This window comes from Blennius ocellaris (genome assembly GCF_963422515.1).
Source record: "Blennius ocellaris genome assembly, chromosome: 18".
NCBI classification, from domain to species: Eukaryota; Metazoa; Chordata; class Actinopteri; order Blenniiformes; family Blenniidae; genus Blennius; species Blennius ocellaris.
In genome coordinates, this window is record NC_137667.1 from 15705485 (window position 1) to 15729277 (window position 23793).

Below are 23793 nucleotides of genomic sequence, written 5' to 3' on the forward strand. Positions count from 1 at the left end.
GTCGTAAAGCATGCCCCGGCGATGTTTTGACCACAAATCATCACAATCAATCTGCTCCGCCCCGTTAGGTTCAGCCTCCCCTGGTGTGCGATCACATCTTTTAACACACTGCATTCATGCCCCTCAGATAAGGAGCAGTACTACCCGCTGGTGGATGTGAGCTGGTGGAGTGACAACGTGTTGATTCTTGCTCGCTGCTCTGGCTCCGTCACCGTCTCGTCCGTCAGGACGTTGCGCAACCTTCTGGGGAAATCCTGCGAGTGGTTTGAGCCCTCACCTCGAGTTACCGCTGCGCATGACGGGGGCTTCCTGAGCCTGGAGGTAAATGTCAAGATAGTGGCGCTTTGGGGAACAGAGGGAAGGTGTTTGTTGAATGCAAGAAGCCTTCAGCGCAGGTCATAGATTAGAGATTTTAGCCTTCAGGGCCTCAAAAGGCTTATTATAGGAATAGAGGGGTGTTATTTTTCATCCTTTTCTTCTATTTTCTTTCTTCGTAGCTTCTTGTTCTATCCAGATGGTGCAGGCCTTGAGTCTGTTCGAGCATACAGTGTCTGTGTAGGGAAACAGAAGAGACAGAACAGGTCACAAGTCCACGTGGGAGAGAATAGAAATATTCTTCTTGTTGCAGAAACACAGTGTGTGCATGTAGAGAGTTAGGCTGTTTCAGGTTAGAAGTCTTTTTTATCTGCATATTTTTAGTAGTTTTAATGCATTTTGAAGACAAAACAAATCTTTTATTGATCACTGTGCAGTCACACTGTGTAAAATAGTCCAACATTAGAGCAAAAAGGAAGGCATGCAATTAACATATTTACATAAAAAAATAATACATATACATTGAATGAAGAAAGCATCTAGTTTTCACTATTCATTGTTATTTGCACATGGCACACTGTCAAAGTCACATTGCTATAACTCAATCATGTGCACAGATTAAAGCTGTGGCCCCTCTGTACCGCTAGAGGATGCAGTAACCCCAAAGAACAGTTTTTCCTGACTAAAAATCAACCCTGAATCCAATATCATATGATCATTACAGGTCTTTTCACTTGGTTGGTGTCACTTTGTAAAGGCATGTGTGCTGGTGTGTATATAATGGTGAAAACCAGCAATGATGAAATATGTTTTCCTGCGTTCTGATCCCCACACAATCTCATCACCCTGATCTTTTATCTCAGTCCTGTGCTTTTATTCCATTTTTTTTTTTTTTTGAATTCTGATTGCATAGAGATTGAGAAAAAGAGAAGGATTTCTTTAGCTGCCAACTCTTGGGGAAGGTTTCATCAGCCTGCCTGAGTGTGGAGTGGGGGGTGGGCCATCTGCAGTTGTTTCTACAGCAGTGTGTGAATTGATAATGCCTTGTGCATGGGCCTTTAAAGGAGGATGGGGCTTTTATTGTGCATATGTCTCCACAGATGTGCAGTAATGTGACTTTATGAGCACTAATCATCATAAATGCAAAACTGCTGTACAGGTGCTAAATGCTTCAGGGGCCAACGTAATTTTCTACTGAGCAAAAATTCAGAGGGGCATCTCTGTACAATATGAGCTCTTGCTACAGCATAGTGGATTACAGTTTGGGTAAATAATTTCACCCTAGCTTAGGCAATCACAGACTTGGTGGAGAGGGCGAGACAGGTGAAAGAAAGTACTTTGGACAGCTTGGATTTAAATCGTCTATTGAGCTGCTTGACCTTGCTGCTGTTTTGTGTTCAGACAGCCTGCTGAGCTGGCATGAGGGCGTTAAATTAAGTGTGCTTACCAACTTAAGCACAGCGAGATGTAAACGGCGCTGCACTGCGTTCCATGCCTCATTTTTCATTCTTTATTTAATGCTGCCATGGACATGTCCTTACGGTGCACCCGAAAGTCATTCTCGGCATATTTGAATGTGTTGTTATCTTTGTATTAGGATTAGTGCCAACAAGACAGATGTATTTTATAGTAAGTAGACAACTGTGCCTTTATGATCACATTTAAACCATATGTGTGCAGTTAAGTTTATGCAATATATTAACTCTCTTGTTGCTTCCTCCATAATGGTTTGACGCCTTTGTATTTACTCCTTGCTTATCAGTGCGAAGTGAAGCTTGCCCAGAAACGCGTCCGTTTGGAGAGCAACCTTAGCGGCGGATCCAGTGAAGATGAAGATGGCGACGACGGAGGAGAGTCCGACTCAGACGAAGAGTCTTCGGCCAAAGCGCGATACTTTGGCTACATCAAGCAGGGCCTGTATTATGTAACCGAGATGGAACGGTTCGCTCCTCCACGCAAGCGTCCCCGCACCGTAGTCAAGAACTACCGTCTGGTTAGCCTGAGGTCGACTACACCAGAAGAGCTGTACCAGAGGAAGGTAAGGAGGCATCAGCAGCTTCAAGGAGATGTTCATGTGAGCCTGTTGATGATTTACCCCGGCTGTTTCTAAGTATTATACATGTACATGTTGCCTGCAAGACAAAGTCTGGACTTTACAGTTAAAAACTCCTGCAGTACCTCACAGCAAGTATACACTGAAGATGGTTCAATGGGATTCAGATAACCTGTCTGATTTTATATGATATGATCAAATATTACCATTGAAATAAACCTTTCAGTCATGAAAGTTCCTTGTTGGAAAAAAAAAATATTGTTTTGCTTTACAAAACTGTCTTTAAGAGAGATTTAACTTATTGTGAAATATAAACGTATATTTACAGATGTAGCTGATAAGCTCAAGGAGTTCCATTCTTTTCAGCCATGTGTTAACAATCACATAATTCCACACCAATGTGGATATTGGTCAAAATTTCTGCATCTGTGTTTTGTACCACTTTATGACAGAATTCTCAAAGACAAAAAAACATGCCATCAGAAGAATATGGCCATAACTGTCTGTCCATCTCTCTTCTACACCCTGTCAGGGCCACAGGAACTTGGACCAATCCCAGTTTACTTTGGGCAGGTTACTGTCACCCTGCTCAGCTCGCCAGTTCATCACAGGGCTACAAACCAAGACACACGCTAAAAATTAAAGCAATCGGAGTCGCCTCAAACTAATGTTTAGACTGTCAAATACCTGCTTATGCACAGGGAAGACATGCAAACTCATGCTCTCTGTGTGAACAGGTGAATTAAATTTTCACAGAATGTGTGGAACATTTATATAATTAAGTGTAAACACTTTGGTGACTCTAATTTGTCCTCTACTTCCAGCATCGGGACTTTGTTTGACTTTGTCCAGCACTTCAGGGAACAACAAGCTCATGCATTAAGTTGACAAGCAGTGTCCCTGTGAGATAGCCTGCTGGTGTTGTCATTAGTATTTTAGTGTCTGGGTTTGGTCTGATGTTCACAAAGTGGAGCAACCTCAGTTGTAGAGTCTTTTCCTTTTAACGGGGTTCCACAGCAACACATTTCAACTTGTTTTGTAGACGAGGCTTGTCAGGCCAGTTGGGCGTCTTGCTGCCGCTATAATTCATCCCCGACTCGTGGTCGAGACTTAATCGGTTGCACCACCAATAAGAAGCTCAATGTCAGGTTTTGCATGAAACTCAAATCATTATGTCTTCCAACATTGACATAATCACCATGACAGGCCTTCTTAAGGACCGAACTTGACATTTTTGACTCCACTTGTAATTGCTTGAAAGTGGCTAGTTTTCAGACGACGGTATGACAACTCCGGAGGAAATAAGACACTCACATTTTTGTTCCTGTTTAAATATTTATCCACACATAACGGCACTCGTGCTGCTCAAAACTATTGTTGACGTTCATGCTAGAATGCCTTCATGTTTGGATCTGAATGCCTTATCAGCTCAGCCGTCTAAACAACAATGCTGATGTGCATTTTCCTCCCTCACGCAAGGGTGTAAATTCATTTTGGCAAAGGAATTGATATTTGATGTTTAATAATTCAAGGACAGTCCATTTCTAATTATACAACCCCCGATGAAAGGCCTTTATCACATTAAAACTGAAACACGAGTCGCATGCGTCTCACAATAATGTAGCTTAATCATTTTTAAGAGCAGTTGTCGATTGTCTCCGGTGCTAGATATCACATTTATGATGAAACTCTCTATTTCCTTTTGCCACTTAATTTAGCTGCGGCTGAAGGACATGATATGAATGAATCCCTTTGCTCATTGAGTGAATTGTAACAGGCTGATCTGCAAAATTGGTTTCTGACTAAATAAATCTTGTGCCGGCTCAGTGAAGTGCTTTTGTTTTTTTGGATCGGCTCCAAAGTATCGTCGAGAAGAAATGAAAACTAAGCAAGATGTTCAGTCTACTTCCAGGCTATTTTTCAGTCTCGGGGGATTGTATGAAATGCTAATTGCTGCATTAGGAATATGACTGTTGGTGCCACTCACTACAAATTGCAGCAAAGACAACAACATCCTCTATCATAAAGCACAGTGAGGGTGGTATCAACTCTCAATGGTCCCAAGTTTGAGCATGTTTAATCAGTCATTTTTATGACCCATCATCTCGTGCCTTCTTCATCATTGTCATCATCATTAGATGCCATTAGTCATCACCATCAAGCCGAACAGTGGAGAGTTACAAAGTCATATATCATTATTATCTCTTTGTAACACTCGGTACCAGCGGCGCTTCCCCAGCTGCTGCTGCTATTCTCCTGCAATTGCTTCGTTGCTGCTTTTTTTTTTATATCCACATGTACCACATGTAGGTGTAAGAATGAATAGCCGAAGGGCGCCTGCATTGCATATGTACATGTTCATGTACGATCGCCTCAGTTTGTGCCTTGTTTTTTCCACCTCCTGCTTCTGTAAAAAATTGGAGACTCCTGATTGGCCTGATCTCTCTTCTCAGCCCAGACCTGTGGTCAAATTGACTGTGAATAGACCCGGACAAGGGATTCCAGGTTATTTCCTCAAGTCAGCCTTTTCATGTGTTTCACGGTTTGATGATGCATTTTGTGGCATAACCCTGCCTGTATGCGTAGCACGCTGGCAGAGCTGCTAACAGTTTTATTAGCTGAATCCGGAGAGAAAAGGAAGATTTTTTTTTGATGTCCTCCTACGTGAGGTTTAACTGTGTGGGGCTCTTATTGCCCTCCAGGAACCACAGTCTGGCTAATGTGTTGCTTTGTACTCCTACACACAGAAAGAGATGGATACTCACTGTGCCCGTCAGCCACTGTGCTTACACACATGTGCTTTCATACACACTGAGTGGGCCTGCATAAACTATGGTGTCATTTTATTCGTGGGATTAAATCATTTTGCAAGGAATTGATGTGACAAATACTTCCTTTGCCATTATTTTGTTGTCGACATGTAAGCTTGGCCAATTCCGTATTAATGATGACAATAAGCAACAACAAAGATAACCTTCTGCTCCTACTAAACGCCAATGCATGCTTACAGTCACGCTTTCACAAATCTTTACTGCATTCATAGGGAGTTCCTTGTAATCCACTATATAGAAAGCACATCTGAATAAAATCTCCCTTTTTACCATATTCCAGTATTTTCCTTGGTCAGCTGTCAGCTGTTTTCTGTGTGCCTTTTATCCTTTGTCACCATTCAAGGTTGTACGTAGGAGCTGATCTTGGTGACCGTTGTGTAGAGAACACAATGATCAGCTTGTCGTAATATATACTTTTAAGTGTCGATTTTAATATAATATATTGCAATGTCATATAATAATGCTCACGATACACTTTTACCACAACTCTATTCTTTTAGTGCTGATGTATTGAGTTATACATTTATTTTAGTCAATCGATTGTGAAGCACTTTGTATAATAGTAACTATATTGCACTGTTTGATTGAGTGAGTGATGCCAGACACAGACTAAGATTTGTCGTCTGTGCTGGTGGCTCTGCTAAGCAGTGTTATTTTTATTAAAGGCTAACATTGTGCGTATATGATCACACTGAGAACACTGACATGCTGCAATTATTTTCTGTTTTTTTTTGTTATATTAATGTAAGTAAATTGTCAGACACCACTTTAACTGGCCGGTGTCAAGTTACTCATACCAAAGTATTAAGACTTGTTGACTACTCTAAATAAGGAAACCGCGAAGAAAAAGTTGGAATTTAGCACAATCCAAAGAGTAATTCAAACATTGCCTGTGAAAGTATTGTGTATATGAAGAGCCCTTTGCAGCTTTTATTCACAATCAGCAACCACATTTTATATTCCGCTAAATCCTGCCTGAAGCATTGTGCTGTATAACTCTCGAGGTCTTATCGTTTTGCATCTCATCAAAATAGTCAGACTCGACATATTCTATTACCTTCCTGAAGACTTCAACTTTAATAAACTTAAGTAGAAACTTATCTTGTGGGTTTATTTTTGCGATGAGCTGCATCATCTTCTTAGATTGGATAAGAGCATTTCCAGGCGAACGATGTCTGGGACGGAAACCATGTTCTTTATGGACACGTTCTACAGCAGGGGTGTCACACATTTTAGCTCAGGGGCCACAGACACCCCGATTTGATCTTCAGTTGACTGAACTGGTAAAATAGTGCCATAATATCCTTTGATCTTAAACATTAAAGTTTTTCTTTGTTGTGGCGCAAAGTATACGCGACGAGAACGTCAGTCGGGTTGGCCACATTGGAGCCTCTTGCTGGACGTTCTTTTGTCCCACGGACCATTTGTTTGACGCATCGAGTCTACACGATAACATTTTTGCAAAAGACGTCTCTTCAGTTAGAGTAGAAGTTTTCAAAGTTGTTTTGCTCGAGCACAATAGCTGCAGGGAGGGGCAAACATGTCTGATGGCGCTATAACTATGAGTAGTGGCGGGTGCCTCCATGTCAGTTTATGAACAATAATAAAAATGTCATTCCTTATGTGAAAATTGTAAATCATGAAACTCTAGTACATACAGGACATTAAAAAGAAAAAAAGCAAACCCATCCTTGGGTTACACTTGTATCATATTTATGACACTTAGATATTGGTGCCATACCAAACCAACCTTTGCAGTGCACATAAAATCTCCTTCAATTCTCAAATTCTTCATATCTTCATAGCTTCATATCTTCTTACCCAATTTGATTTTGATTCTTGAAAAATATCCAAATATTTATTCCTTCTTATCTATTTGTTGTTATATATGCAGACATAGCGGAGCATGTGTCACACTGTAAATTTCTAAACAGATTGAACGCTTCATGTTGAGCTGTTTGAATTTTTAGTGTGCACACTCAAGATTACCGAAGTACTGTCGCTTCTGCATGGCCTTGTTTTCTTTGTCCTTCAGTGGAATGAAAAACAGTGCTTTTAAGTTTCTTGGAGAAATATTTTGTTCAGATTTATACAAATCCATCCACCTCTTATACCGCTGCTCCAACTCTGAGTTGTAAGGGGTGGAAGTTAATGGCTGCTGACTATGGACTGTCCATCAGTCCATCACAAACACAGAGATCCACTCAAACTCACATTCACACCTCAGTCACCATTTAACCTCAACAGTTGTTTTTCTGTTGTGGGAGGGAACCACAAAGCAAAGGAAGAACATGCCAACTCCACACAGGAAGGCCGCGACTTGAATGAGACACATTGTTCTTGCAAAACCAGAGCGCTTTCCACAAGAGCAGATTCAGTTATTTTAATTAACTGTCTGAAAAAAAAGATGAACCGTGTACAATGATATGGTGTAAATAAACATGAAACTATCAAAACATAACAATTAGCTACAGTTGTATGAATTGTTTTTTAACCACATTTCACATTAGGAAGCTGAAAGTTCTGCTTAATTATTGCTGTTGTCTACTTATTTCTGCTGTGATTATTTTGTTCACCTCAAAAAATCTTTATATGAATCCTATGCTTTTCTGATCTTCTGTATTTTCTTTTGTATTGTGTGTTCCACAGTGTGCAGAAATAACAAAAATCATAATGGCCCACAAAGTCCTCACGCTGCCCTTTTTTATGCTTGTTTATCTCATAGATTGACAATGAAGAATACGGTGAAGCTCTGTCTCTTGCCCATGCATATAATCTGGACTCTGACCTTGTCTACCAGAGACAGTGGAGGAAAAGTACCGTCAGCATCGCCTCCATACAAGATTATCTGGTAAGAGGCGAATGAAACGAGAGGGATGGACACCAGGAAATGAGGAGGAGAGATTGTTAAGATGAAGGCAGATGAAGAATTGTATCAGGGTTTTGGTGTTTATCACATATCAGACGCCTGGTAAAAAGAAGTACACACACACACACACACACACACACACACACACACGCACACGCACACGCACGCGTGTGGGTGTGGGGTGCACGCTGAAGTGCAGCACAACCCCCTTACTCTATTTCACGCATCATTTTTACCAATTTGTAGCAAATTTTCACACCCTACCCTCCTAATTCTGTATCTCGTTTTATCCCATCATTTCTTCTGAGCCCCCTCTCTCCCTCTGTTCCCTGTGTCTCGCACAGAGCAAGATCCGCAAGCGTTCATGGGTGCTGCACGAGTGTGTGGAGCGTGTCCCAGAGAATGTCGATGCAGCTAAAGAGCTGCTGCAGTATGGCCTGAAGGGGACTGACCTTGAGGCCCTGCTAGCAATAGGACACAGGGAGGATGGGGGCAGGTAGGGCCTACGTAAACGCATACCCGCACATATGCAAGAATCTGCAAGCTGACAAAAGGCGCCTCTCAACTGACCTCTCGCGTTGCTCTTTCCATTATGTGTCATTACAACGCCACTTCCAAGATTCATCATGCCAGGTGACGTTGACCTCGACGACATTCCCTATGAAGACATCCTGTGGGACGATGAGGAGCTGGAGGTGAAGAAAGAGAGGGAGAGTAAGAAGAGACAAGAGCTGCTGGACAAAATTGACTTCAGCAGGTACACAATCTACTGGTTCTACAGCCACGTTGTGTAAAAGACCCCTTTGTGAGATTTATTGCCTTCTCGCAGTGAGGATGTCAGCTGCACCCAACCCAAAGCCTTCACCCTGTCATCCTGAGCATGTGGTTACCAAACATCTCACTGAGAACACAAGACGTCCCTCTGTATAGTTGGTGTTTGGTTTCGTACATTCTAAGCTGTTGTTAAAATGTCATGGCGTCTGTGGAATACAACATGACAGATATACTATATTACAAGTTCATTTTAGGGTTATAGCAACTTTTCTCCAGACCAACACAGAAAAAGGAAAAAATAATTCTGTTATTTTGGTTTATTTGAACATTCATCCATGTTATCGCAAACTAATCACAGTATGGATTTGATGCTTTTTTTTTGAGGGGCAAAAATATTAGTTTTTGCTGCAACGTGTTGCAGATTTTCAGTTGTAGGTCTCTGTGCTGTGTCGTCTACTCATATAACTGCAATAGTTTTGGCCTGCTGACTGTGTCTTTGAAATCCAGGTTTGCTGTCATTGTGTCACCGGCCTGCACTTTTCATGGCCAACAGTATTCACATAGAATCAGCTGCACTGGAGCCAATCTGACCCGACACTCTCCCGGGTACAGCCTCGGCATGTGACCCATCCACTGCAGGATAAATACAGCGGAACACACAGTTTCACACACAGTCTTATTTAAGTAATTATGCACTACTCAAAACATTGTTACGACTATTGTGTTACATGCCCAACTGGATCACTGCAAAACTTTAACACTGGTACTTTTATTGATGAGCACATGAATCAAAGCTATTGCATACTGTTCTGACTGTACACAATGTAAGAGAGCAATTACTTTAACTAAAAGAAATGCTTGGAGCAGACCCAGCCACAACAATGCTGAAGCGTACTCGTGTTTCCAGAGCAGCTTATTGATTGATAAACATCAGCCTGAGTTACAATCCTGTTCTCAGAAATGAACCTGGAAGAGCTACAGGAAGGAAAAACAAAACACATGCATAATAAACTTAAGTGAGCTCTTACAGGAATAATGTTGTCATCTCAGACTATACATATGAAGCAATTAGGATCTTCCCCATTAATACACAAACTCTTCAGACACATGCCAAAACTTAAAGAGCTCGCGTCCCCATATGAACTGTCATCTGATGCTAATACATAATTGGCTATTGCATAAACAACGATACATATAAACTGTAGTTTTGCCAAATAAACTGAATATATACACAAATTAATATGTTGTTTCCATTTTCAGCTAGGTGCTTATTCCATTGTGAACTTTAAGTTTTCAAACAACGGCATTATACTTCTTTTCCTGGGTTCTGTACAGCACATACAATAAATACAACTTCAAGATAGAAGCCTCATAAAACTGCCTTCACATTTGCATTCACAAAATCACATTTTCTATTAAAAGGATGTCTCAAAGTTGATGTATAATGTTCGGAATTAATAAATTTAGCTACTTACTAATATTTCCAACATTAAATACATAAAGTGAATGGGCAGCGGCTTGTTAAAAAGTGAATAGAAGACATAATGTTAAAGGTATTTAGTGGAGAGACTGGTGCCAAACTCAACACCGAGTGTTTGATTTGCCCACACCCCAGAGAGGCGATCGTAAAGGCAGGGCCAATAATGAGTATGAGCAAGGGAGAAAGAGCCTAAAAAATAAACATTGGTGGAGATTAGTGGGTAATCTGCTGAAGGTAATTTATGCCTTTGTTGTCAAGTACTCAGGGGAAGTCTAATGAAAACCCCTTCAGTGATCACTAATCACCTCTCATACCCGCATGCATTCAAATCTACAGGCCTAAGTATCATGAAACACTCTTAAGCCTAATGCGAGTTCACTTACATAACACACATCTGTCATAACCAGCCAGTGTAAACAGGAGGAAATAAGCATGTGGACGAATGAATGGTGCACATTTAAAATGAATATTCATACTGTGTTTTTCTGGCAAGCTCAAAGTGTGCAGGTTTTTATATCTTCCCACATCAGGTAGTTACAGTGAGTAGTGAGCCTCCGGTCTGCATTTGAATTAGGAACAGCTGAAACGTGTGCAATAGTAAGCCCCTGGAATAGTCGCCCTCCAGTTTACAGGTTAGTTGTTTTTTTGTTTTGTTTTGTTGTTGTTGTTTTTTTTGCACGTTTGGTTTTCTCTGTGTGTTGCTCATTGTGTAATAAAACTGTTTGGCTTTATTGCAGACCTGGAGTCCATTGTTGAGAAGGAAAAGATGGAGGATAAGAAAAAGCACATAAAAGAGTGTACACAGATTGATAATTTACAAACATTAAAAAAAGCCGTTACATTAAATCCTCTGTGAATTAACTTCTTTAAGTATGCCTATTTTTCTCCTTTATCTGTCTTTGAGTGAGAGTATCTGTGAGCTTGCTCACATGCGTGTGTACCCGGAAATGTGTTTATGTGTGTGTGTGTGTGTACGCGGGTGCCCTCTCTAATGGCTCTAACCATGTTGCCTTGAGGCCTGCGTCCGAGGCCCGAGACAGATAATAATTCTCTTAATTTCTTTTTAACTGCACCGCCATTACAGAAATGGCTCGGTATCGATCACGGCTGCTCTGAGTGCGCCTGTGTACGCATCATTTTGGTTTGTGTGCAGATGAAGGCTGCATTTAACTACTGACTGTCGCACCGAGTACATCTTTCATCCTGCCACATGTTTGGACGCTGTCAGTGTGCGCGGGTGCTTGGAAAACGAGATCGAATGAGCAGGTTTTTTTTATTTTTGTCCACAAGTGCAAATTATTCTCAACCACAGAGTTGAAAAGGAGAAACAAAGGACTGATAGTGTCATTGTTGACCCTTCATTGGGCTTCCAATAGTAAGTTATTGACAATCCCTGAATACATGACATCTTTGCTGTGCTATTAATTGATATTGCTGCCGCTTGAGCAGGGGTTTGAATATTTATGAGAACCTGTGTCGTTTTCTTTTTTTTCTTTTAAACTTCCTTAGTTTTGACTTAATCTAAAATATTGAAAAAATGCTAAATACTGTTACAAAATATTTCATCACAGTGCAGTGATATTATCAGAAATGATAATGCATCTCGTTTTTTAATTTTAGCTCTAAATTCTATAAAAAGTGACATTTTTGGTCAGTTTTCCAATAGATTTTTGTATCGATTAGTGGCCTATAGATATGTTTATATGTTTAGATTTCAAAAGTGAAAATGTGTTAAACACATGTTAAAACAATTTTCTCGTTGCTTTCAATGTGTGAACGGTAAGAGATTTTTAGCTGGCTTATGAGTGTTTCTCTCTCTTTTTTTTCACTTGAAGAAAGGGTTATTAGTTTTTCAATAATTGGACTCTGAGCCACTCGGCTGCCTTTTGCTCTTTTCATGTATGCTAATAGAGGCTCATTTCCCGTGCACAGCTACAGGTCCTGTTTAAGAGCCCAGTAAAATGATCAATATTAATCTACTCTCCCAGCCTCTCATTATTGCCAGCATGTCTCTTATAACCAATCTTAAGCGTTTGTACTGTGTACTCCCTTTAAATGTTGTTTCAAATCTAACCCATACGTTCCTCTGGCCTTTTTTTTATTTTTTGCCAGTCTTGCACCAGCTCAATTCCATTGCAACGCGACAAAAAGGAGACGGTTTTATCTTTTCGTCATTTCTCATCAACCAACGTAATAAAAGTTGATATCAAAATCTGCCCTGAGCCATTTTAACTGCTTTAAACGTACAGAGAGGAGCCGGACAGTACTGCAGTTGCACTGTGTATCTGTTCGTATGTATGTGTGTGTGTGTGTGTGTGTGAGGCTGGGGGCAGATGGGAGTGAAGATGAATGTGGAGTCTCCTGCAAGGTGTTTATGTTCTTATCTGATCAGAGTCAGACCTCAGTCCGAGGTCTAATTTTCTCATTTGGTCCAGCATTGCACTATCTGTGTGTGCACATATACTTTTTTTTTTTATGTGTGCAGCTCCTGTGGCACCTTAGGACAGGTGAAAGCTTTTACCTTTTGAGCATTGAAGCAATTGGAGTTTAGTGTCATAACATAAGGTCGTTAGATCGTGTGTCACAGTCTGATGCGTTCACATCAAAAAAATGTTCCATCCAGCCTTCAGTCGGCATTCAAATGTGAAACTTTTGGTGTACGGCCAAGTTGCTCATTTTTTGGACTACATCACAAATTCTCCATCTCTTTTCCCTTCAGGAGCAGGATAGACAATTTAGAGGCAAGACATGTAAACATTAAGCCACATCCGAGATGACAACCGTCTCCACAATGCTTCTCCAATGAACTGGTGTTAATCAATGAACTCTGCACGGATCCTGAGTCTACATCCACATAATAAAGCTAAAAGTGAGGGACGTATAAGGCTAACATGAGCTGTGCTGCCATTGGTTGAATAGTCAAATTTGGGGTTTACGATCGAAAGATGAATAGATTAACTTATGCCAGTGTGACCATGATTTCTGAACGCAGCGGTCAGTTGATTTCTTTTTTTTTCGATTTAAAATGGCCTTGCCTTCGGTCATAGCTCGTTCATTTATCATTTCTATTGAATTTTTCTTATGTTTATTTCCATTTTTCTTTTTATTCAATTTTAGTCTGGACTTTTCAAAAACTATCATATGAAAAATAAAGAATAGAAGAAGAATTTGAACTGCAACTTTTCTTGCCCTAATTTCGTTTTCTGCTAATATTGGAAACAATTTTAAGGATTTTCCCACAAGATGCGATAAGCTGAGTATTTTATTCGTAAATTAAGTTGTTTCTTTAGAATATGTGCAAATACACTTTACCGTCACTTAAATCAATGTTTCATCATCTGTTGATCTTTTTGGCAAGAATTTTTTATATTAAATAATAAACTAGTGTCCTCCTCTCATCTGGCTGTAATTTAGATAGTATCAGATAGACAAGCTGAAAGCATGAAATGTCAAAAGTTGGCCGTCTTGGCTTTACTTCTCAGATGTCAGGTTTATGCCGTTTTATAGAGTTACCCTTTTATTAGGATTTGCATGCCAATAGTCACTCACTGAAACAACCTATTAAGCGCAACTGATGTTTTGCTGCAACCCGATATGTCAGACAATATTTGATTTCAAGTAGATGCATCCAGTAATTCAATTACTTGCATGTAATTGTCAAGTCATCCTGACACCAAGGTCAATAAAATGTACTTGCAGACATACATATTTTATGTTTCCACTCATGAACAGCTATATGGAGTTAAGTGCACAAGTTTATCAGGACTTCACTTAATCTAATTGTTGGTGGAGAGTGTTACTGTCAGCATCTTTTCTGTTCCTGGTCTGCATTGCAATTGTTGCAAGTTGGGATTCAGTCATCTTTATACCCTTGAGAGTACAGCAGATGTGTAATACAGCTTTTTAGCATTGCGTGCCATATTTCTGTCCCTCCCTTGCAGCAACCTCCTTCCTCCATCTGCACTGTTCTTACTCTGAAGAAACAGAGCAAAGCAATAATTATCACTAGTTGGAGTACTAATCCGCCACTCTTTGATGTGCCAGGGAGTTTGTTGAGCCTTTGTTAATCTCTGTTAGTCGATGTCGGGGAACCCCGTTAAGACCTGATAGCGCACTCTGTAATGAAGGATTAAGGATTAAGGCGACGGCAGAGGGGTCAGTTCCCCTGTGGTCACACTGCGGTTGATCCGGGTCAAACATTTTAAAGGGGTTCGGACGGTGTTTGACCTGGTCAGGTTGCTTCGGAGTGTTTGTGAGCGTCTGATGCAAAAGGCTTTTGTTTCACTTCATGTGAGAACTGAAAGGGCGTACCTGACCCAATGTTGGCATTTTTCAGCCTTGTGGTTCCTCCCTCATGGGCACGGCCATAGTGATTCAGTCGTAGGAGGGTCCCATATATCCGAGCGTCGCTGTGTTTGTGGCCGTCCAACTTATTTATTGCCGTGATTAAATGACATTGAAAATTGATTTAATTCTCGAAGGACAATCCTTCTCCTCATTGACAAGCGGCGTCCTATACATAACAACTGAATGGCTCCTGTGGTCATAAGCAGTTGATTTGTTGCCCCCAGTAAATGATTGGGTTTAGAGGGCACCACCGTGTGGTATTGTCGTCTCTACTCCCAGGCACTGTTGTATAGATCCCTGTGGGTTTGCTTTGTAGGGTCAATTTACAGTTAATTTAAAGCTGCTGTATGTGTGTTAGTGCCGTCGACAGCCTCGGCTTGACGTTTGAGCCGACTCTGGTTTTTCCTGTCGTTGGGGGTCACGTTTGGAATACAAGGTCCTGTGTTAACTGTGTCGAATCGCCCGTGTTTGGCACGCCGCCGATTTATGTGTATGTGTTTGTGCGTGTGCATATTCAGGCTGACTCTGGAGCAGAAGGAGCTGTGTCGGAGCCGCCTCAAACTGCTTTCCTACCTGGACCGGCTGGCGACGTATGAGGTAAAAAAAAAAAAAAAAAAAATCTATCACCCTGCCTCTGGAAGTCCTAGACAGAGAAATTGCAGAGCCTCGAGACATGTTGATAACCAAATCTGTCACAGTTAAGGAGATTTAATCTGGGCTGCACTATCTGTGTTATCAATTAATCTGCTGATTTTTTTTTCTTTTTTTTTTGCGGGGTGTGGGTGGGTGGGTGGGTGGGTGGGGGGGTGGATACGTAATCAATTAATCATGAACAGAGTGGAAAAGATGCACAATTGTCTCTTTGAACTGAAAGTGACATTTTCACATGGAATAGTCACAGAACTCAGTTTAAAAATGTGGACATTTTGCAGTTTTTGTGTGTTGTCACTGGTAAAATTAATTTTAATTTGGCAATCTTGGCGCTGCTGTTAAATTCTTCTTTTTTTGCATATTTACTTATCCATTATCTCATTTTTTCCTAAATGGGCTTTTACACTGTTTCTCTGCACACTGTCTGTTTTTTTTATTTATTTTTATTTTTATGCAAAGCAAGGCAACTTTGTTTGGTGCAACACAAAGCAATTGTATCCTTTATCTGACGGGAGACTATATTTGGTCATATCCAGCATTTCCAGCTTTTAAACAAAGACAAGTAAGCTGAAGGCAATCATGGGATAATTACAAAGTGATATTTGTTTCTTTTGTAGAACTTTCAGAATTGGTGAAAAGTAATGGTGACGCACAACTGTCTGCTTTACAATTAGCACAATAATCAAAATAGAAGAAAACACCACGCTTCAGCACGTACAAAAAGAAATGTATAAAAGATCTGTTTTGTCCATTTTTAGTCAGTGCAGGGGTGTCAAAATCATTTTAATTCAGAAGTTACAAACAACAAAGTTAGAGCTCAAGTGTTTTGGGCCCATGATATCATTTAAATAACGGCGTCTCCAATTCCATTTTGTTTTTGTTTGCACAAAGAGATATTAATAGCAACAGCTAACTGTTCAAGATAAATATCTTGAACAAGTTGACAGTTTCAAACAAATTGTAAGGGCAGTTTCAACACTGCCATTTTATTGAGGCTTCCTGGAACAAATTGAAGTGAACTGATTTAAAATCATGTCCTAGATTTGTACTTTTCTCTTTGGATTTTGTTGCATTCAAAGTGGCAACATATGTTGTGCTTTGTTTGGTTTGTCTAAAACAGCTCAAATCCTCTCTGCTGTTTTGTTCAGGCTTTTTTTTTTGGCAAAAGCTGATCTCTTCTCAGACTGCACAGATGCCTTCATCCTGTACAAAATGTATTGTGTAGTATGCCTTTTCGACTGCTCCCCTCTACAGCAGTCGCTACGTCAAATCATTGTAACTTGGATATTTTTGGACAGGCGTCCTGCAGCAACAGGGATTCATATCCAGGTCCCCCACACTCCAGTTCTCGGCTCACTCCAGTGTTTTTACACATTTGCCATTTTAGTATGACTTTGGTGTTAATGCGACCGACACTGCTACTCTTACTGTAACCATGAGATCCTCACTGAATACATAGGGATCGATCTTTAACAAATTGTAAACTTTGTCATTTTTACACTTGGCAAGACCATCCTGGCCAGTTTTGGCCCACGACCCCAGGCCAGTTTTGAACATTTTGAAAAGCCATGTAAAGGATTAAAAGTGCTTCACGTGAACAAAACGTGAATAGCAACAAACGCTGAATAACAATAAAGACAGTCTACGACTGAATAACACAAAAGCATCGTTAGAAATTACACCAATTTGAAGTTGCATGTAATGATTTGAATAGTGGTCTTGTAAATGCCAGTAAATATTTATAACAATACTCTCTATGCAATCAAAACGAAATGCAGGTTCTTTGCCCTGCTGACTGAAACATGTGTTGATGGCTTAAGCTCGGAGCCATCAGGCTCTGTTGCTGTTTTTGAAATGCTCATCCAATTTTGGGGGGGTTATAAAAAAAACAACCCAGTAAAACTCCAGCGATTTAGACCTGCTTCATGGACACCTCGTAAGAAAGACCATGTATTGGAAGGACTATTGATCACTATTATAATAATACTTAGTTCAAGCCTTATTAATGCCTCTCCGCTTGCATAGTTATTTCTTCATTGGCCAACTAATGCATTCTTCTTTCCTACTCAATTCCTTCAAACTGCAGGAGCTTTTAACATTTGCCATCTGATACTTTCTCCTTCGCCTGCTTAATCTCTTTCACAATATTAAAAACCTGTCCAAGATGTTTTCTCAAGGGGCATTTTAAGAATGGGAATAAGAAAAATTAATAGCAACTTAGTGAGCTGAGAGATGAATCTGACCTGTTCTCACCCGGGGAAATATTGTTTTACTGTACAACTGAAATAGGCGCTTCAGTGATGCAAAGTGTGTTTGAAGTAGGAGTGGGGCCACTTGCGACTGCTTAAACCACGCTACAACAGATTCCGGTTGAATAATAGTAACATGCACACCGTTTTCATTCCCCACAAATCACAGTTGAACAGGGTCTTGCTTTTTTCCCATGCAGGCAAGGAGAGATGAGATTTTAGCCTGCTAGATATTCAACTCAGAAAAAATGACGTTTCTCTCTTTATTCGGACATTGTCATGGTAACTGCAGTACTCGTCAGATTCCTTTTGCCCCAATCCATTTTCTCTGGCTGTCTATGAATATGATATTAGGGTTTTTATCATCCCGACTGGGGCTGACTGTGTCTGCATACAACCCATTCAAAGGCTATCCATCAGGCACACACTGATTCACACACTCTTCTCCACAAAGCACACACACACCCACACCCACACACACACACACACACACACACACACACACACACACACGTAGTGTATGCAACTGTGATTTCATACCCACGGATACATATAAATCTATGCAGCCAAAGGCCAAGACAACAAATGTTCCCTCCTGTCAAACACACACACACACACACACACACACACACACACACACACACACACACACACACACACACACACACACACACACACACACACACACACACACACACACACACACACACACACACACACACACACACACACACACACACACACACGCACACAGGTATTCCTTGACAAGCTCTAACCTAGAAGTTAAATAGCAGCTCTGTTGACTTTGGCTTATTCCATTCATCTGCAGTCACATCTTTGACTTGCTCTTTTCCTCTCAGCTTTAATTTGAGCTTGGGCCCACTCATAACATTCATTCTTGCTTTCCTGCTGCTTCACAAATTTTCACGGATGTCAAGTGTGTTCTGTTTTGTTGTTTTTTTTCTCTCTCAATTTACCTTGACTCCTTGCATTGATTCCTCTTGTGTTTTACAGGAGATACTTGGTGGTCCTCACGCGGCGGAGGAGAAATACGATGCAGAGTTCTTCAAGAAGTTTCGCAGTCAGAACATTGTTTTGTCAGCGAGAAACTATGCCAGGGTAAGACCATCCTCTCCTTGCCTTCAACCTCTCTCACTAATTATCTCTGCTCACTTGGGGTGACATGAATGTGGCTGCACAGTGGTGTAGTTCCGTGGTTCTCGCTGTGGAATTTGCATGTTCTCTCTCCTGTGAATGCATGTTACTCCACAATCCTGTTCAGTCCAACCAAATAGATGTTTGGGGTTAACTTGGAATCCTATAGCACCTGTAGGTTTGACTGTGTATGACTGTGTGGGTCTGTAAATGTAATTAAGTCACGTTTTCATTTCTGTGCAGGTTGTACTGCCTTTTAATTGTTTCCAACCTGCATGTTTTTTTCTTTCTCCATAGGAGAGTAACGTTCAAGCTCTGGATATTCTGTTCACGTACCATGGAGAGGAGCTCCTTCAGCATCGGCTCGCAATCCTTTACAACTTCCCAGAAACCACTTCTCCACATGAGTACACCATACTGCTGCCTGAGGCCTGGTAAGACACACGTGTCCACACAGGCATTAAAGTGTAGACGAGCTCGAGTTCTACTGTAGAACAGGAGACCAGAAACATTTTATCACTTGACAATGAAATGTGATTAAAAGTAAATAAATAAAAAAAAACGGGCTCCAGGCGAATGTAAAGTGGCGACCCTCTCTGATTGAAGTGGAAAAACCAAATCAAATACAGTCGGACGTTAACAATGAGGAATTACCTTTCAAATTGATTGCTGACCGCGGTGTGGGGTCCTGATAAAGTTCGCAAATATTCATTAACTTTTGCTGTTATTCACTGATGAGCATTTGAAATGATAAAAAAAAAAAAAAGTGTTTTCTTAAGGAGATGCAGGAGATGTTTGATGCTCATTTAATCTAAATCTTAATTCCAGCTTTTAACTTGTTCTAAAACTTTTCTAAAATGCTTTTTTAAATTACTTGCAGCAAGGTTCAACCTTGCAATGAGAAATGATAAGAAAAAAGACATTAATTATATATTTTTTTTCTTTTAAGAAATAACTCGAACTCAAGTCTTGTTTATAGCATTAAGGGCTTTCAGTTAAAAAAAACTATAATGAAGTCCATGGTTCAAGTTAGAGTGACTTGCTGTGGTATCCCTGGCAAATGAGTAAAATGCTCAAACTGAAAGAACTGCAGTTGTCTGCCAGTATTCACGTTTTGTTTTCACTTTGGAGCTACAAGTCTATTTCTGCTTTGAGAATTGAGAATTGCTTCAGGGGAGAGAGACGGATTGATGGTATATGTAGTGAAGCGATGATGAATGTGTCTTCTCAAAGAAAAATAATCTCACACCCTGTTATTATTTTCTAATAACTGGAGACAAGCCTGTATTTAGTGGTGAGTGGAGCCATTTTCTTTCCTTTAATGCGACTTAACGTGATACTTCTCTGCCTTACTCTCCCAGTTTTTACACCCCTGCCCCATCTTAGTTACACAAATGTCATATACAGTATATATATATATATATATATAAGTCATGAGCGAAAGAATCATTGTTTGAACAAACATGGTAACTACACACAAACATACACTCGCACTCCACTGCTGCTCTCTTCTTATTAGCCCTGTCTGAGTTAGTATGGAGGTCAGGCGGCTGTGGCTCTGCAGTGAGCATCCATCATGGCTCTGCCGCTGTGGGGCAGTTTCCTATTTTCCCAAGCTCGTGAGCACCAACTGCTTCTCCAGCAGCGCACGTTCCCAGCACTGCAGCAGACGGAGCCAGCTCAAGCCATCTGTCTGGAGCTCCCTCACAATATATACTAAAGTCTTGCTCCACTGGAAAGAGGGGGAATATTCTCAAGCAATATTGATCAGATCTATAAGGGGACCTCTGCAGTGGTGGAAGCATTCAGAATAGTTGTGTTTTGTTGAGAAACTTTGGAAGGATTGGCCCAGAGGAAACAAACAAACAAACAAAAAAAAAAAAACGAAGGTTAAACGGCAGATCCAGGTTTGCTTTGCATCTTTATTTCCCTCCTGTTGCCCTTCCTCTCTGACACGAAGTAGATCAGAGGTGCTGGCGTAGAATAATTCATTTCTCCCTTCGATATCTGCAAACCGACACCAATATTTACTCTCCACTCTCAAACTCGGCTGTCTTTAATGAGGAAAGAAGACCAGGGAGTTAGGGAATGTTGGTAAAACCCAAATAAGAGGCTGACTTTACATGAGACTTCTCAATCTCTGTTATGCGAGAAGTGAAATTCCAATCTTAATGGATGAACTTCAGCTCAAGTGTTGGTAAAAATCCCCCTGGTTTTGTGTGTTGACATAAATCAAATGCGCTATTCGCTTCTTATGTATTTTGTGATTGGATAGAATTTATGGGGGTGCTAAAAAAACTGCTGCAGCATGCACGCGCTCGGCCTTTAACTGCACCAAAACTATAGATGATTTGTGGCCAGTGCTATCTCCTTGAGTTTTACAGCCACAGTACATATTTTTCTGTCCACAAACAAACAGATAACAAGAAAAAAATGCATTAATCCTCCAAAAAAGATAAAGTAGCTTGTGGCTAAACTGGGGTCTCGCCATTGGTGCAGGACTCTTCTGTTCTTTGTTGTGTGTGTGTTTGGGCGTCTGACTCCTGTCAGCGCTGACGTGTGAGGGTTCAGAGTCATTCTTCACGAGGCTTTCATTCCATGTGTGTTCACTATTTATCTTCCTCAGGCCTGTCACACTCAAGGAGACCAGCAAGAAGTAAAGCTTTGTGACAATGTGGCGTTTAGAAAAAAAAAAGAAACCCTTCTATTTGCAGCCCGTGCACGATTCAACTCTTTTCAGAAGTCCTTTAAATGGTTTATTGTTGTTTGTGTGTTTGCCACCTTCCATTCTTTCCTCGTTATGCCCCACAGTTCTCATTTTCCATATGCTGCCAGCTCTGAGCCTTTCCTGTTGTTTAAGTTACGTTTCTGACAACAAGCGTCTGTGTTGATTTATCAGGTGCCAATACATTTGCCAAAAACGGATGTGAAACTTCTGGAAATGTTTAGTTTTTTTTTTGCATAATTAGCCGTAAAATGTGATCAAATCCACAGCTTCGTCACAATTATCGGCCCATCCTAAGTGCTTAACCTGATACTGCACACACAATTCTAACATGCCACCACTCCAAGTGCTCTGCTCTCAGCTCCTGCATCTGACCCATTTGTTTCTGCTCTGTGTTTCGCTGTTCTTGATCGGTGTGAATATGATTAGGTCAGTGTTATACCTGTGTCTTTAAGATGGACAGCGCGTCTAAGTTGGACAATTAAATTGCTCAACGTAATGAGGTCCAGCTTTTTTCACCCGAGCCAGCTGGCAAAAGTGAAGCCTTTTCTTTCAATGGAGCAGTGTGAGACAGTCGCCCATGCCTTCATCACATCTCAGCGAGATCACTGTGTCAATTCATTTTGGAGCCAGTCTTCCCTCTCACGTCTCCAGCTGGTTCAAAATGCTTCAGGTCAGCTGCTGCTGCAGGTCCCTGAATCAAAGTGGAGGCTCAGAGGGGACAGAGTGTTTTCAATTGCTCCTCCAAAAAAATGCGCAACAGTCTGCCTTTAAATGTCACACAGGCCTCTTCTTTGTCTAATTTTAAAACGCATTTTGATCCAGGATGAGACATCGATCTGGTTTTGTTGCTTTACTCCTCAAGTACAGCACTTTGTTTCAACCATGACCGTGTGAAAGCACTTTATAAATAAAAACGTTTGAGTATGGTAACCTCTCTAGTATCCGTCTTCGTTACCGCTTTACTCAACTCGGGGCTGCAGAGTACTCGCACTGATCCCAGCTGGCTATGGTGGAAAGTCGGGGTTCACCCTCAAACGGCCAGGCTCAAAGAAGACAGCCACACACACTCACATTCAAACATATGGGGAATCAAAATCCACCAATCAACGTCAAAACTATGTGTCTGGACTGTGGAGGGACACTGGAGTACCTTGGAAAAAAAACTCACACGTGCAAATTACACACAGATCAGCCCCCAAGCTGACCCTGACCTGAAACCTCTAACTAGGAGGCCAGTGGTCACCACTACACCACTGTCTGGCCCAATTTATAAGCTCGTGACTTCAAAAGTTATATTAGGTCAGGAGTGATCAAGTAATTTAGATTTGGCAACATTGTCGAGCCACTCTGACCTACAAAAACATACTTGACCAACAAATTCTGAACTGTGACACGTTTCATACTTGCTAAAACTCAGTTAAGATTATTGGGGCATGTGTTATTATTTTTACATTGTCATTCATGTTTTGATTTAGAGTTGACTAGTATCAAATTCCACATAAAAGAAGAAAGCACAGATTTTAACAATGGGTTTTTACCGACCAGCACACATTTGTTTTCGATATGGGAGGTATGTCGGGATTTGGCTTTTTGGTCCATTGATTAAATGTGATCTTGCTGCCTTTAGCCTCCTCAAAATTGTGAGGCCTGTTTCATTCAATAGCATAAAACTGTTTCAATGGGTTTTGCTTTGAAATACATCAAATATAAAAGTGATGTGGATCTGATTATTTGTGTTATATCTTAGATATAATCTTGATCAGTTGATACAGAAATTTAGGATTTTGCAATGGCTTATGATTTCTTTCTTGCCACTGTAGGTTTTATTCTTCTTCTTTACATTTGCTTAGATCGTTGCCGGGTTATTTTGCTTGGGCATCTGGACTTGTTTTGCCTATAACTAATCTTTCTCTATATATGTGTCTGTCTGTCTTTCTCCTCTTCATCCTCTCGGAATTGCCTCCACCTGCTTCAGTTTGGATGATGTCGGTGAGCTGGCCTTCATTGCTTGGGATGAGCAGAGGCACAGAGAAATGGACTGGTGTGAAGCAGAAGACTGCAGGTAAATATCCCACATCACCCTCGATATCAACACCCTGCATCATAGTACCATAAACCATTATTACAGACACACAGTCCTGATTGAATATCTCATCGTAAACTCTCTTCTCGCTCGCAGTAACAAAGCCTCTCGCAGCGTGGAACTGTTAAAATTCATGCTCCATACAGGCCAGATGCTTGTGCTGGCATCGTTATGTGAAGCAAAACATGACATCCTATTATCCGAATGTTAAACAGAGTCATAACAAACTAATACCAAATCTCATTGTGCTGCCAATTT

The 23793-nt window shown here is 40.8% G+C and overlaps 1 protein-coding gene across 1 annotated transcript in view; it reads left to right on the top strand.

The window, feature by feature from the left end:
* Positions 1-23793, top strand: part of nbas (NBAS subunit of NRZ tethering complex) — a 185847-nt gene that overhangs the window by 25879 nt on the left and 136175 nt on the right. Inside the window, exons 14-22 of the mRNA XM_080514319.1 lie at positions 128-321; positions 2078-2353; positions 7925-8050; positions 8413-8564; positions 8688-8825; positions 15188-15266; positions 18584-18688; positions 19022-19158; positions 23428-23514. Of these exons, the coding sequence (XP_080370445.1) occupies positions 128-321; positions 2078-2353; positions 7925-8050; positions 8413-8564; positions 8688-8825; positions 15188-15266; positions 18584-18688; positions 19022-19158; positions 23428-23514 (1294 nt within the window). The remainder of the gene's footprint in view (positions 1-127; positions 322-2077; positions 2354-7924; positions 8051-8412; positions 8565-8687; positions 8826-15187; positions 15267-18583; positions 18689-19021; positions 19159-23427; positions 23515-23793) is intronic.